Consider the following 12,845-nt stretch of genomic DNA (forward strand, 5'->3'; position numbering starts at 1 on the left):
TCCAAGGAAAAACCAAAATTTTTGCAAGCTCAATCTGAGCTTCGACCACAAATATTGAATATAGTGAAGGAATCACCTGCAACTTGCACTATACAAAACAAGTCTATGCTAGATCAAGAGAGCTAAAAGATCAACAAATATTTTCAGTAATATGGAAGATCAACATCATCTTTCATTTTACAGAGTCACATCTGGAGCAATAGTGGAGCCAAAGTCCAAATCCTTTAAAAGATTGAGGTTGGAAAAGAGGAAGACAAAATAAGAATATGGAAAAAATATCATGGATCCATCCTCACAACACTTAATGTTTATTGTCAGGGCAGATCCAAAGTGCACCATGTTCTCTGCATCGGGTTAGAGAATCACAAGAGATAAAACTGCACCATATAGTGCATTCATCATTCTCATATCTTTTGAGAATATGAATAATTTGTATGAATGTCTTTGTGAATAGTCATTTGAAAAGTAAAAAAAAATTAAAAAAATCTTGAAAAATCCAAAAATCTAAAAAATTTAAAAATTCTTGAAAATCCAAAAAAAACAAATTTTTTAAAAGGATTGCCTCTTTCATTGAAAAATTTTGTCATTTGAATAGATATTTTCAAGAAATCATTGCAGTTATGAGAAAATCACATGCACTTAATCTCACTCCTTGCATAATTAGCACTAGAATTGACAAGAACCTTGGTGGGGGCCCTTCCATCCTAAAGGAATTTCAAGAAAAATGAAATTAGTCTCGATTTGAACTGCTTCGAGAGATGAAAAATAGCAATATGATGCAATGTGAGACTAGAAAGATATAACACATGCCAAGTTTTAATTCTACCACGAACCTTTTCTTCAAGGGCAAGCCACATATCTTGCGAACGCCTTTTGTGCAGAATTTTTAGGCCCAAGTAATCCAAGGGGAGGGACGAGTTTTGATCACCAAAAAGGATTACTGCAAGGCGAACATATCGAGGAGGCGCATTGACAACAACTAGCTTACACTTATCTTAACTAATTGTAAGACCAGATACCATCTTAAAAGCTTTTAGGAGCAACCAAACTCGAACTAATTGTATTGGGTTAGCCAAACCAAAGAGGAGGACGTCATCCACATATTGTAGTAATGAGAGACCCCTAAGATAAAAAAAAAAAAATTGCTATTTTGTTCACCACTTTGAAGCCAACAAATTCGTGATCTTTGTCTTCATTTAATCTCATCCTGACAACGTCAAGCTTGAATGTTCTTGAGGTTTGAAATGGGACACATGACTGCATCTCTCGAAGAGTCCCCAACAGATAAAGAATCTGCATTTGGTTGAAGCTGCGATATTTGTTGCTCCCACTCACATACATCAGCAAAATGTACACCATTGTCCTGCGATATTTGTTTCTCAGTTTAATTAAGTATTTTTTTATTTTTATTTTTAAGAGACATTAACAAAAATAAAAAAAGAATTATGCTTTCCAAGATGATAGATGTTGACCTGAGGTCCCCTACTTGACTATTTTGAATAAAAGTTTGGCTCATATTTACAATTTCCAAAAAGTATGGCTCATATTTAAATTTGAGTGCAAAAGGTTGACCGTTGACCCCTTAATGAAATTTTCTTTATAAAAGTAACTATTATTATTTACTTAATTAATTGCATTAATTTTATGAAAACTAAAAAGATAATTAGTTGAGTACTTGAAAACTTGTTAATTATTTATTTTTTTACCTAATTAGTTGCACTAATTAGTTATGTTTAGGCCGAGCCGTGTCATGAGCTGCTCTTCAAACCCGAAGCCATTAAAAATCGGTCCAAAGCCCAGCCCATTAGTAAATGGGCTGACCCATCTCCGGGCCAAACTCACTTAAAGCCCAATGGGCTAAACTCTAAACGGGCCCAAGCCAGCCCAAAGACCACCCCTATTCTCATTTATCCTTTCACATTGGTACCAAAATCTAGTACTCAAGCCTTTCAACTGTACTGAGATACCCAACTTTTCCATTCCTTCAAAAAATAAAAAATAAAATCTCTACTAAGATACCCATTATCTGACATCCAGGGGAGAGAGACAGAACTCCCGTCCCTCAAAACTCCTCCGGGATTAGGGTTGTCAATGGGCCTGACCCAACCCTAACCAAATTTTATAGGGTCTGGATAAGGTGATAAATAAAAGGACCCGATTAAGACTCGGGTTTGAACTTGAAAGTCCGGTAAATATATAGACCCGGGTATAGATTGTAAAATTTTATACCAGACCAGAGTTTGGATTAATACCAGCAATTTTTCAATATAAAAATGATAAAAATATGGTTTTACCAGGTATGGTTCATGCAGTTCTTATCAGGTCCGTGTATGATTTTTCTTATAATGGATCTGATTAAATTTGCGAACCTAATTAAACTCGAGTCCAGACCCATATCATACCCAAAAATCTGATCTAAGTCTGATTCCACCTAGGTTTGAACCAGGGGCTTAGCTAGGATTCATGTGAGGTGGGGGTGGGGTGGGTACACTAGGATTCATGTGAGGGGGGGGGAAGGGGTGTAACAAAAAAAAAAAAATTTGTGTGATAGGCAGCACCCCCGAAAAAAAAAAATTAGACAAAATAAAAAATGGCTATAATTATTAATAAAAAATTATAGTGGCCGTAGAACCGGGTCAGATCCAACACAGGCAGGTGCCCGCCCTCGCCAGCAGAGACGGAGCTGGGCTCCCGAAACAATTTAAAAAAAAAATTAAAAAGCCCAGTCCTAGCCCAGTCCTGATTCCATATGAAATAGATTTTTATCCATTTTTTTAACCCAGTCCTAACCCGGCCTTGACTGCAGCAAATAGTTTGATTTGTCCATATGAAATAGATTTTTATTAATAATTGTAGCTATTTTTTATTTTATCTCAAAAAAAAAAAAAAAATCGGGGGCGCTGCCCCCCAACTATCACAAAAAATCGGGAATTCGGCCCTTTTCATAATAGACGTTCATTCGCGAATAATACCATATGAAACAAATGGAGGAACAGTGACAGCCACTAGTAATGGGCCCCATCCCTTGAGTAATACGAGAAGCCCCAACGTAGGTGAGGCGGCTATGGCTGCTTTGGTTGCCCATAAACGATGGATAGAAAAGGAGAGCACCCACAAGAGAATTCGGCCATTTTCGATATTGGTCTTCTGTTTTCTTCTTCTTTCTTTTGGTCGAATGAATGGAGCCTCTGAAGAGTCTGCAGAGCTTCCGGAGGAAGAAGATGACCAAGCAGCTCACGGGCAAGCGCGACGACACGCCCCTGCATTCGGCTGCGAGGGCGGGGGACGTCGTTGCGGTTAACCAGATTGTTGGCGGCTGTGGTGATCGTGCCGCTCTGGATGATATTCTCTGTAGGCAGAACCAGGCAGGGGAGACCGCCTTCTTTGTTGCTGCTGAATATGGTCATCTTGATTTGGTGAAGGAGTTTCTGAAGTTTGTGGATGTTGGGTGTGCTGGGATCAGAGATAAAAATGGGTATGACGCTTTTCACATAGCCGCAAAACGGGGAGATATTGGTAAGTGATCTTGATCAGTTGGTAGATTGTTGTTTAAAAAAAATGACATATTTTCAAGGGAAATTTTGATACTTATAGCTGCTTTGCCATTTTAATTTTGTTTCTGTAGTGATTAAGGTGCGTTTATTAATGAACACCTGTTCTTCTTTTTCTTTTTCCTATCGGGTTTTAGTAGTTTGTCGGATATGTGGTGTATGTTGTATGTTATGTTTTAGTATCCTGCAAGTGGGTTTTCTTGATAAAAAAAAAAGTTTCTGTGCATTTGTAATGCTGGTTGAATAGAAGATGACCCACTGCATAATTAATGCTCTTTCTCAATTTATATTGCAAAAGGAAATATCTTTGTTGTTTATTTGCCTGGTAACTGTGTTGGTTCTCTAATTTTGATTCTAGTGAATCTTTTATACTTCATAAGATTGCTTTTATGCTTAGTAATGCCAGTGTTTTTTTCTCCTAGTGTATTTGTTGTTTTAGTTGTTCCGGGGGTAAAAATTTCTTCGTTTAAATGTATATGTTTGTGTTTGCTGCTATATTTTGTTACGCAATCTATTCCTTTTGATAGATATTATTGCTAAAATTTTCAAATATTTAGCAAAACAGGCATTTTCTTAACCATCGAGGGCCTTATATAATGCTGAAACTGCTATAATGCAGACATGGTGGAGGAGCTATTGAGAGCCCTGCCAGAACTGGCAAAGACTGTTGATTTTTCAAATACTACAGCACTACATACTGCCGCAACCCAGGGTCATGCAGAGATTGTAAATTTGTTACTAGAAGCAGATGAGGGGCTTGTGAAGATTGCAAAAAACAATGGTAAAACTCCGCTGCATTCTGCTGCTAGAAATGGACACCTGGAAGTTGTCACAGCTCTAGTAAGAAAGGATTCTGAGGTTGTTATGAGGAATGATAACAAAGGGCAGACAGCACTTCACATGGCAGTAAAGGGACAAACCCTTGAGGTGGTGGAGGAATTGCTGATGTTTGGAGCTCCCCTGATTAATGCAGTGGACAAGAAGGGAAGCACGGCATTGCATATTGCAACACAGAAAGGCCGTGCTGAGGTGCAGTGCTTTTAAAACTTTTCATACTGGATTCATTGATGATGTTGGTGGGTAATGTATTTATTGATTTTGTAGCTGTATTTTAGGGATAAGGAATGAAATCAATGAAACAACATCAATTCAAATAGAACCAGATTTTCAGGTTTATGAAATTTAAGTTGCAAGTTTATTAATTAAACTTACATGCTTCCTTAATTAGAAGTTGTAGGTAATAAAAAAAAGATACTGTTTATTTATGGTGACAGATTGCCATGTGTTGGTTTTTGAATCTGAAGCAGTAACGGAAGTGAAAGGATATTAAAATTTATAGCCATACAATATAGATCCTGTGTATTTATGAGTTGGCTTACTGGAAACCTGTCTTTGATCTTCCCTTCCATTCCATACTTTTGCCAAGTGACTGGTAAAAGAAAAAGCTTTATGTGATTAAGATTTGAAGTTCAAAGGAAAATGGTAAGTTGACTAGTAATCGAATAGATGCGTTCATTAGCTTTGGTGAACCTTTACTATTTCCACCATTCACAGCTTAAATTTCTGTTGAACCCTGCATGTAGCTAGAACTTGGATAGTGAATTGTGTGGATAGTTGCTTGTGCAATGCATCATACTTATTTGTGGACCTTGATTGCTTCATTTTGATCATCAAAAAACTTTTTATTCTATTAATCAGAATGTTTGTAGAGCAGGTAGTTAAGGAAGCTGATTGGTGTCTCGAGGAGGATTCAGAATCAATGTGGAATAAGATAGCGGGTGGCATGAGAAAGGTGGCTAAGGAGGTATTGGGTGAGTCTAAAGGCAGTGCACCGCTAGGTAAGGATACATCATGGTGGAACAGAGATGTCAAATTAGCTATTAAGGTTAAAAGAGAGTGTTATAAAAATCTAAGAGTTGTGATAATGAGAATTTGGAGAAGTATATGATAACAAAGAAGGAAGCTAAAAAAGTAGTTTGAAACGCGAGGGATAAGGTATATAAGGAGGTTTATGACAAGTTGGATACCAAAGAGGGCAAAAAGGATATTTATAGGCTTGCAAAGATGAGAGATAGGAAATCGAGGGATCTGGGTATAGTTAGATGTATCAAAGATGAAACACAAAGGATTTTAGTCAAAGATGAGAAGATTAAGGAGAGATGGAAATATTATTTTGATAAGCTATTTAATGGAAGTCATGCTCAGGATCTTGGAGACTTCTCCATTCCTTTTCATGAGATGAATTGTAACTTCATGCATAAGATTTAAAAGAAAGAAATTGCAGAGGCTTTGAAAAAAATGAAATCAAGAAGCGCAGTTGGCCCAGATGGTATACCTATCAAGGCTTGGAAATGCTTGGGTGAGAAAGGTTTAGAATGGTTAACAAATTTTTTTAACAAGATTTGGCGGACAAATAAGATGCCTAATGAGTGGAGGAAGAGTACTTTGGTGCCTATATATAAGAATAAGGGTGATATACAGGATTGCACAAACTATCGTGGTATAAAACTCATGAGTCATACTATGAAACTTTGAGAGAGGGTGATTGAGTATAGGTTGAGGAAGGTTGTCATGATATCGGAGAATCAATTTGGTTTTATGCCTGAAAGATCAACTATGGAAGCTATATATCTTCTTAGACAACTTATTAAGAGATATAAAGAGAGGAACAAATATTTGCATATGGTTTTTATTGATTTGGAGAAGGCATACGATAGAGTACCTAGAGATGTTCTCTGGTGGACAATGATGAAGAAAAATGTTTCTCTCAAGTACATTAGTATAATTAAAGATATGTACGAAGGAGTAGTAACCAATGTCCACACTTGTGAAGGGATGACAACCAATTTTTCTATAACGGTTGGGTTACATCAAGGATCTGCATTAAGCCCTTTCCTATTTGCTATAGTGATGGATGAGCTTACGAGATCAATTCAAGAAAATGTGATGTGGTGTATGTTGTTTGCTGATGATATTGTTCTGATTGATGAGTCTAGAGTTGAGGTTAATGCTAAGTTAGAATTATGGAGACAGACATTGGAAGCAAGATGTTTTAAGTTGAGTAAGAGTAAGACAGAATATATGGAGTGTCGGTTTAGTAAGCAACGAAGTAGTGATGGGAGTGTAGTGAAACTTGGTGAGCAAGAAATACCGGTGGATGACTGTTTCAAATATTTGTGATCTATCATTCAAAAGTATGGAGAAATTGATGGAGATGTAAATCATAGGATAAAGGTTGGGTGGATGAAATGGAAAAGTGTAATTGGAGTGTTGTGCGATCGTAGAATGCCATTGCGGTTGAAGGGAAAGTTTTATAGGACGACAATTAGGCCCGCTTTACTATATGGTACGGAATATTGGGTTGCCAAGAGACATCATATTAAAAAAATGAGTGTAGCTGAGATGAGTATGCTTAGATGGATGTGTGGAAATACAATCAAGATAAGATTCGAAACGAGGAGATACGTAAGAAGGTAAGCGTTGCATTCATTGAAAATAAGATGAGAGAGAATCGTTTACGGTGGTTTGGACATATTCGGTGAAGGCCTAATGATGCTCAAGTTAGAAGGATGGAGAAATGAAAAAATATATTAGTTAAAAGAGGTCAGGGTAGGCCAAAGAAGACTTGGATGGAGATGATAGGAAAGGATGTGAATGCTTTGAACCTCACCGAGGACATGGCATTGGATAGAAATGATTGGAGGAGAAGGATTCATGTGGAAGACCCAGAATGATTTTCTTTTTTGGTTCATATCACCAACCCCAATTATTTTGGGATGAAGGCGTAGTTGTTGTTGTTGTTGTTGTTGTTGAATCAGTTAGCCAAATGACAGGACTTCAATGCAATTGTTCTTACCAACATGTAAAGATATATTGTGCATGTAGATAATTATGTGAAAAATGCAATTGAAAAGTAGTTGAAGAAAGTCTATCACAAAAAACATGTGTATGATCTTCTATAGTAGATTAAAATTGCAAGTTTGTGACCAATAACTTCCAATATTGCCTTTTGGAGTGAGTCTTGCATATAAACTTCATCATTAAAGCACCAAGACACAGGAAGTCACCAAGTGTTGGTTTGAAGTGAAAATATCACAGGGTGACCAGTTAAGATACTTTTGTAGATAATTGAAGGGTTTGCTCACATCCCATTTTGCGTGAAAGTTGTAAACAACATATTGTTACTTCTATCAAAACCACAATATGACACTGGTATTAGTATTGGTACTGATCTATGTCACATGAACTCGACATAGAGGCCGCCGCACCCGCATCGAGTGGGTGCGACACCCGGTGCGGTCAATGTGACCTTGGGTGCGGTCAACCCGCACCCAGGGTTATTTTTGTTAAAAATGAACTTGGTCAACTTTGATCAAGTCCATTTTAATCTATTAAAAAAAGAAAGGAGCTCGACACTGCCTCGAGAATGGGGTACCTCGAGGCCCCCCCTAGGGGTACCATCTATCTTTATGGGTCCCAATAACAGAGTTGGGCTAACTCCTATTAGGAAATGGTTGCCTTGTAGAATTTGTAGTTGAAAAAGTTGTGGTAATTGGCAATGATATGCAAATTTTAGGGTATATCATTTCAATCCTGTGATATGCAACAATGTAATTGATACTGTTCATTGTGGACCATTGGCCACATTTTGCTGTTCATGGTTCTGGTTTGAAATTTACTTTCTTCTTCAATGTTGTTGACCAGTTCTCTATCAGTCTATTGGCATTGCATTGCTAAACTAATTGTACATGAGAACAAGAAATTATCCATTTCATCTTAGTATTTATTAAATACTTCTTGCACATAGCATAAGTACCTTCTGCTATAAAAGTATATGATGTTAACACTCCTATGCATGGAATCAAGTTAAGGGTAAATGCCCCCACTGAAATTTAGGTCTAATTTGAATATATTAATCTGTTTCATTTTACATTTCTAGGCATATTTTAATTTCCATTTCATTAAATAGCTCAAATCTGTAATTCTGCTATTTGATATTGTTCAAAGAAAAGGAGAATGTGTGACATTTTTCTTATTATTTGATGAGCATCGTCTGCAGCCAATAAATTTACCAGATTTTATACAAAAGTTCACAATTGAGATTCCACAAAGGTACATGACTGTGTATGAATGAAAAATCCTAACAGATACATTAGTAGCATTTCTTGAATTTTCTATGAATTTGTCATTCACAGTCTTCTTCAAGGCCTAGAGTTTTCTTGGTGCTGATACTCACTGAACCAAATTATAACTAAACTCTGTCTTTGCAGGCAGTTAAGATGCTGCTAAAATTCAATGGCATAGATACCAAAATTGTGAATAGGTTTGGAGAAACTGCCCTTGACACAGCAGAAAAGAACAGTCAGCTTGAGATTGCATCCATACTCCGCCAAGCTGGTGTGGAGTATGCAAGAAGCCTTAGTCCCCCAAGTGCTGCAAGAGAACTAAAAGAATCTGTCAGTGATATAAAGCATGGGGTCCACTCACAGGTTGAGCATGAGATTCAAACACAAAAAGGGGTCCAACAGGTTGCATGTGGTTTGAAGAAACTGAAATCTGATGGGCTAAAGAATGCCATAAACTCCACTACGGTGGTTGCTGTTCTCATTGCTACTGTTGCTTTTGCTGCCATTTTCACTTTGCCTGGTCAGTATATAGAAGACAGAAATAAAGTGAGCAAAAAATTCTCTCTCGGAGCAGCTTTCATTTCTCCTCAGGTCCTCTTTCAGATATTCTTGATATTCGATTCAATTGCATTGTTCATTTCTTTGGCAGTCGTCGTGGTTCAGACGTCAGTGGTAGTTATAGAAAAGAAGGCCAAGGAACAGTTGATGGCTGTGATCAACAAGCTTATGTGGTTGGCATGCGTGCTGATGTCAGTTGCTTTTATAGCTTTATCATTCATAGTGGTGGGAAACAGTTCAATATGGTTGGCAATAACCGTAGCAGTCATAGGGGCACTTGTAATGATGGTGACACTGGGGGCACTCTCTTATTTGGTGATCAGGCATCGATTCGATGCTTCCAACCACAGGAGCTTCAGGAGGTCATCACTGAGTTTGTCGAAATCCTGGTCAATGTCACATGTATCCAATTCAGAGTATGTGACAACCGACCATAGGAATATATATGCACTGTGAGCAAACTTTTTCTCTTTATTCATTGTTCCCTGCTCTCAGGCATCAACCTGCAAATCACACGGGGTTTTGCTAGTTTATCTAACACATAATCCGTATCTGTTAATTGTAAATGTAAATGAGATTGCACCTGAAACATGCAGGAATGTGTATGGAGTATGAAATCAAGTAGGATTTTGCTTTGTAGATATGAACTGGGATGAAGTATTTGGTAATAAGAGCACCAAGTTCCTGAGATAAAAGGGTAATATTAACCAATATCTATTGATTTGGTTGTTTTGGATATTAAGGATACATTTGGCATTGTCTGAAACACGATCAAGATCTTGCACTGCAACAATTTTTGTAGTGGATGTTACACTTAAGGGGACTGTCATGATTATGGCTATGAACTCCAATTATTTCTCCAAGGTGCATGCATTTGGCATCATGTTGATCTTCACTAAAGCCCTAGAACATGTTCCTGCCATTTTTTCCACTACTGCTAGTACTACCAGGAAATGTCGTTCTTTTACTTAGTTTTGCATAAGTTGGTTACGTTTTTCACCACAGTTGAAAGTATCCCATTGCAGAGTTTAATGGCTTTGTACATCAAAGACTTCTTGGTTGATTCTTGGAGCCCCATACCATTTCATTATGGGCATCACTTGCATTGCACCTTTGACCAATTTTTGGAACACTGATTTTTCCAACGGTTCTTCTGCCTGGGGTGCTTGTACCTTCATAAGCGTCCCTGTTTGTTTCATTCCCATGGAAGGGAAGGGTCTTTTATGGTCAAGGACACGGTTTTTTAATAACTCTTGCCGGCTCAACTTTCCAATGAAAGCCATTTCATGTGTTAAGGTATGAAGGGATTTACACTAAATAAAGAAGAATGCGGTGGAAAAAACTGGGGCCCACTTGTGCCATCATGTCACTTTCCACCATGATGCAAAAGGGATGCTAGCTCAGTAATCTCCCATGAAAACTACATGAAGCAAACAGGCCAGGGTATGATGTTCATCAGTAAGAGTAATGGGAGGAGATTCGCATCTGTCCATCTTCATTACATGTGTCATAGTTGATTATGCAAGAAGAAAACCTCATGGATGAACATATATTCACATCTGTAAAATATATTTGGGCTATACATTTCCTATTGACTGCTTTAGTTGAGCCTTTTTAACTTGCATTTTTGAAAGTCTATTTCTTGGGAAAAGAATAATATAAATTGCCATTTGTAATTTCAGAAAATGACTACTATACGAAAAAAATAACGCATTTCCAAAAAATGCTTCATAATTTATCAAATCTGCTGAATGAACAATATCGCACGTTCTCAATTTTTTTACGCTTTTAGATCTTGCAAGTGCGATTTTTTTATTTTCGCACATCATGACGCTAAAATAATAGACCTACAGAACTCGTTAACAAAATTACATCTGAGGTTGCAATTTTCTAAAAAAGATTGTGAAAGTTTAAACAATTTCTGATACATGTGATAAGTTTTGTGCGATCACCTTCGAAAATCATAAAATTTGCAGAAGTCTGATAATTGCAAAATTGCATACGAGTATCGCATGAAATATTGCAAAATTTCTTTTTCTTGCAAAAATTCGTATGAGCATAGTATAAAAGCAAAGCTAGGGTTTCACATAAACTAGGTTTTTTTTGTCTCCAACCAATGAGAAATTATGGTCATTTTTTCAAGGCCAAGTATCAGCATTGAGAAGATTGGTGGCGCTTCATCAGTGAAAAATCATCGACAAGTTTTTTCGGTAAAGGCATCTTATGGTATGAGTGAGATAGAAAATGAAATCATCAACTCATTTTCATCATAGAGAATGGAAACAATGATGATGTATTTCTCCATCCACACGGAGTCGATGTATTCGTTCATGTGGTATGGGTGAGATATGCAACATTCTTAAGGCCTCTACTTTACTAAACTGAGTTTTTTCGATAAGCGCATCTTATGGTATGAGTTGGATAAGAAATCAAAGTCCGCAAGTTGTCATCTAAAAACCCATTCTCATCATGAATAATGATGATGTAGAATCGATGAATGGCCTCCGTTTTAACGAATAGTGATAGCTGGATAGATGTATTTTCTCTCCATCAACACAAAGTTGGCGTATTTCACAGTTAGAGATGGCAGTGGATTGAGAAAAAAATGAAAATTTGTCTGAAACCACCTCGTTTAGGGTGAGGATAGAGGACATGAAACTGAGAATGGATCAAGGATGGAGGTGAAAATCAAAACCCGTGCAGGAATGGAGGTGGGAATGAACTTACTCTTGCCCCCGCCCCACCCCATCCCTGATCCCCATTAATGAAACTACTAATATATCTTTATTATATTATAAAATGATATTTACATCCTATATATATATATATATATATATATATATATATATATTCTAACCGTAAGTTATGGATCATCTTTCTCTCCTCTCTCCTTCCTCTAATGGATCTAAAGGGCCATTTAAATCTTGTACCGTGGGAAAACTGGGATCCATCTGAACCCGCCCTGTTTGGGGTGGGGATGGAGGACATGAAACGAGAAATGGACCAAGGATGGAGGTGAAAATCAAAACTAGTCATGGGGATGGATCGAGGGTGAAGAGCTTGTCCCCTACACCCGCCTCGGTCCACTGCTATCCCTATTCACAATTAGCATTTGATCATGTGATATGGGTAAAATAAGAAAAATCAAATGTAGTGATATACAATATTCTTGAAACCCAAGAGATGGAGGTACCTATGCACATACTCTATTTTTTTCTCATCAAAGAGGAAGTGAGAAGTAGTATTCTTGTGAAAGAATAAAATGAATGCAATGTATGAACGACTTTATTTTATGAAAGAATGAAATTAAAGCAATGTATGAGCAACTTCGCTTTAAAAGAATAGAATGAATGTAATGTATGAGAATCTTTATTTTGTGAAAGAATGAAATAAATGCAATGTATGAGCGACTTCATTTTGTGAAAGAATGATGCTTCATTTCTCAACCCTTTTTTGCATCTGAATGCCCTATTTTCTTAAACCCTGAATTTTGGCTACCCTTCAACGATCTTTTCGACGAATGGTAGAGGTGAATAAGAAATAAAAAAAAGGAATTTTGTAATATTGGTATGATACTAATAAAAAATTACACAATATTGAACTTTCACAA

The 12,845-nt window shown here is 37.1% G+C and overlaps 1 protein-coding gene across 1 annotated transcript; it reads left to right on the plus strand.

The window, feature by feature from the left end:
• Positions 1 to 3,093: 3,093 nt before the first annotated feature.
• On the plus strand, positions 3,094 to 10,242 carry LOC149821198 (ankyrin repeat-containing protein At5g02620-like). Its single transcript, XM_089983837.1, has 3 exons — positions 3,094 to 3,516; positions 4,171 to 4,580; positions 8,822 to 10,242. The coding sequence occupies exons 1-3, from the start codon at positions 3,180 to 3,182 to the stop codon at positions 9,689 to 9,691; spliced, it is 1,617 nt and encodes a 538-aa protein (XP_089839963.1). The 5' UTR covers positions 3,094 to 3,179; the 3' UTR covers positions 9,692 to 10,242.
• Positions 10,243 to 12,845: the final 2,603 nt, after the last annotated feature.

This window comes from Nuphar pumila, chromosome 12 (assembly GCF_984573655.1).
Source record: "Nuphar pumila chromosome 12, dmNupPumi1.hap1.1, whole genome shotgun sequence".
In the NCBI taxonomy this organism is placed as follows: domain Eukaryota; kingdom Viridiplantae; phylum Streptophyta; class Magnoliopsida; order Nymphaeales; family Nymphaeaceae; genus Nuphar; species Nuphar pumila.

Bases quoted from the DNA above. Each gene is read 5' to 3' on its own strand.
- LOC149821198 (XM_089983837.1), top strand. From the start codon at position 3,180: ATGGAGCCTCTGAAGAGTCTGCAGAGCTTCCGGAGGAAGAAGATGACC. The intron at 3,517-4,170 runs GTAAGTGATCTT...GCTATAATGCAG, and splicing joins CGCAAAACGGGGAGATATTG to ACATGGTGGAGGAGCTATTG. The intron at 4,581-8,821 runs GTGCAGTGCTTT...CTGTCTTTGCAG, and splicing joins CACAGAAAGGCCGTGCTGAG to GCAGTTAAGATGCTGCTAAA.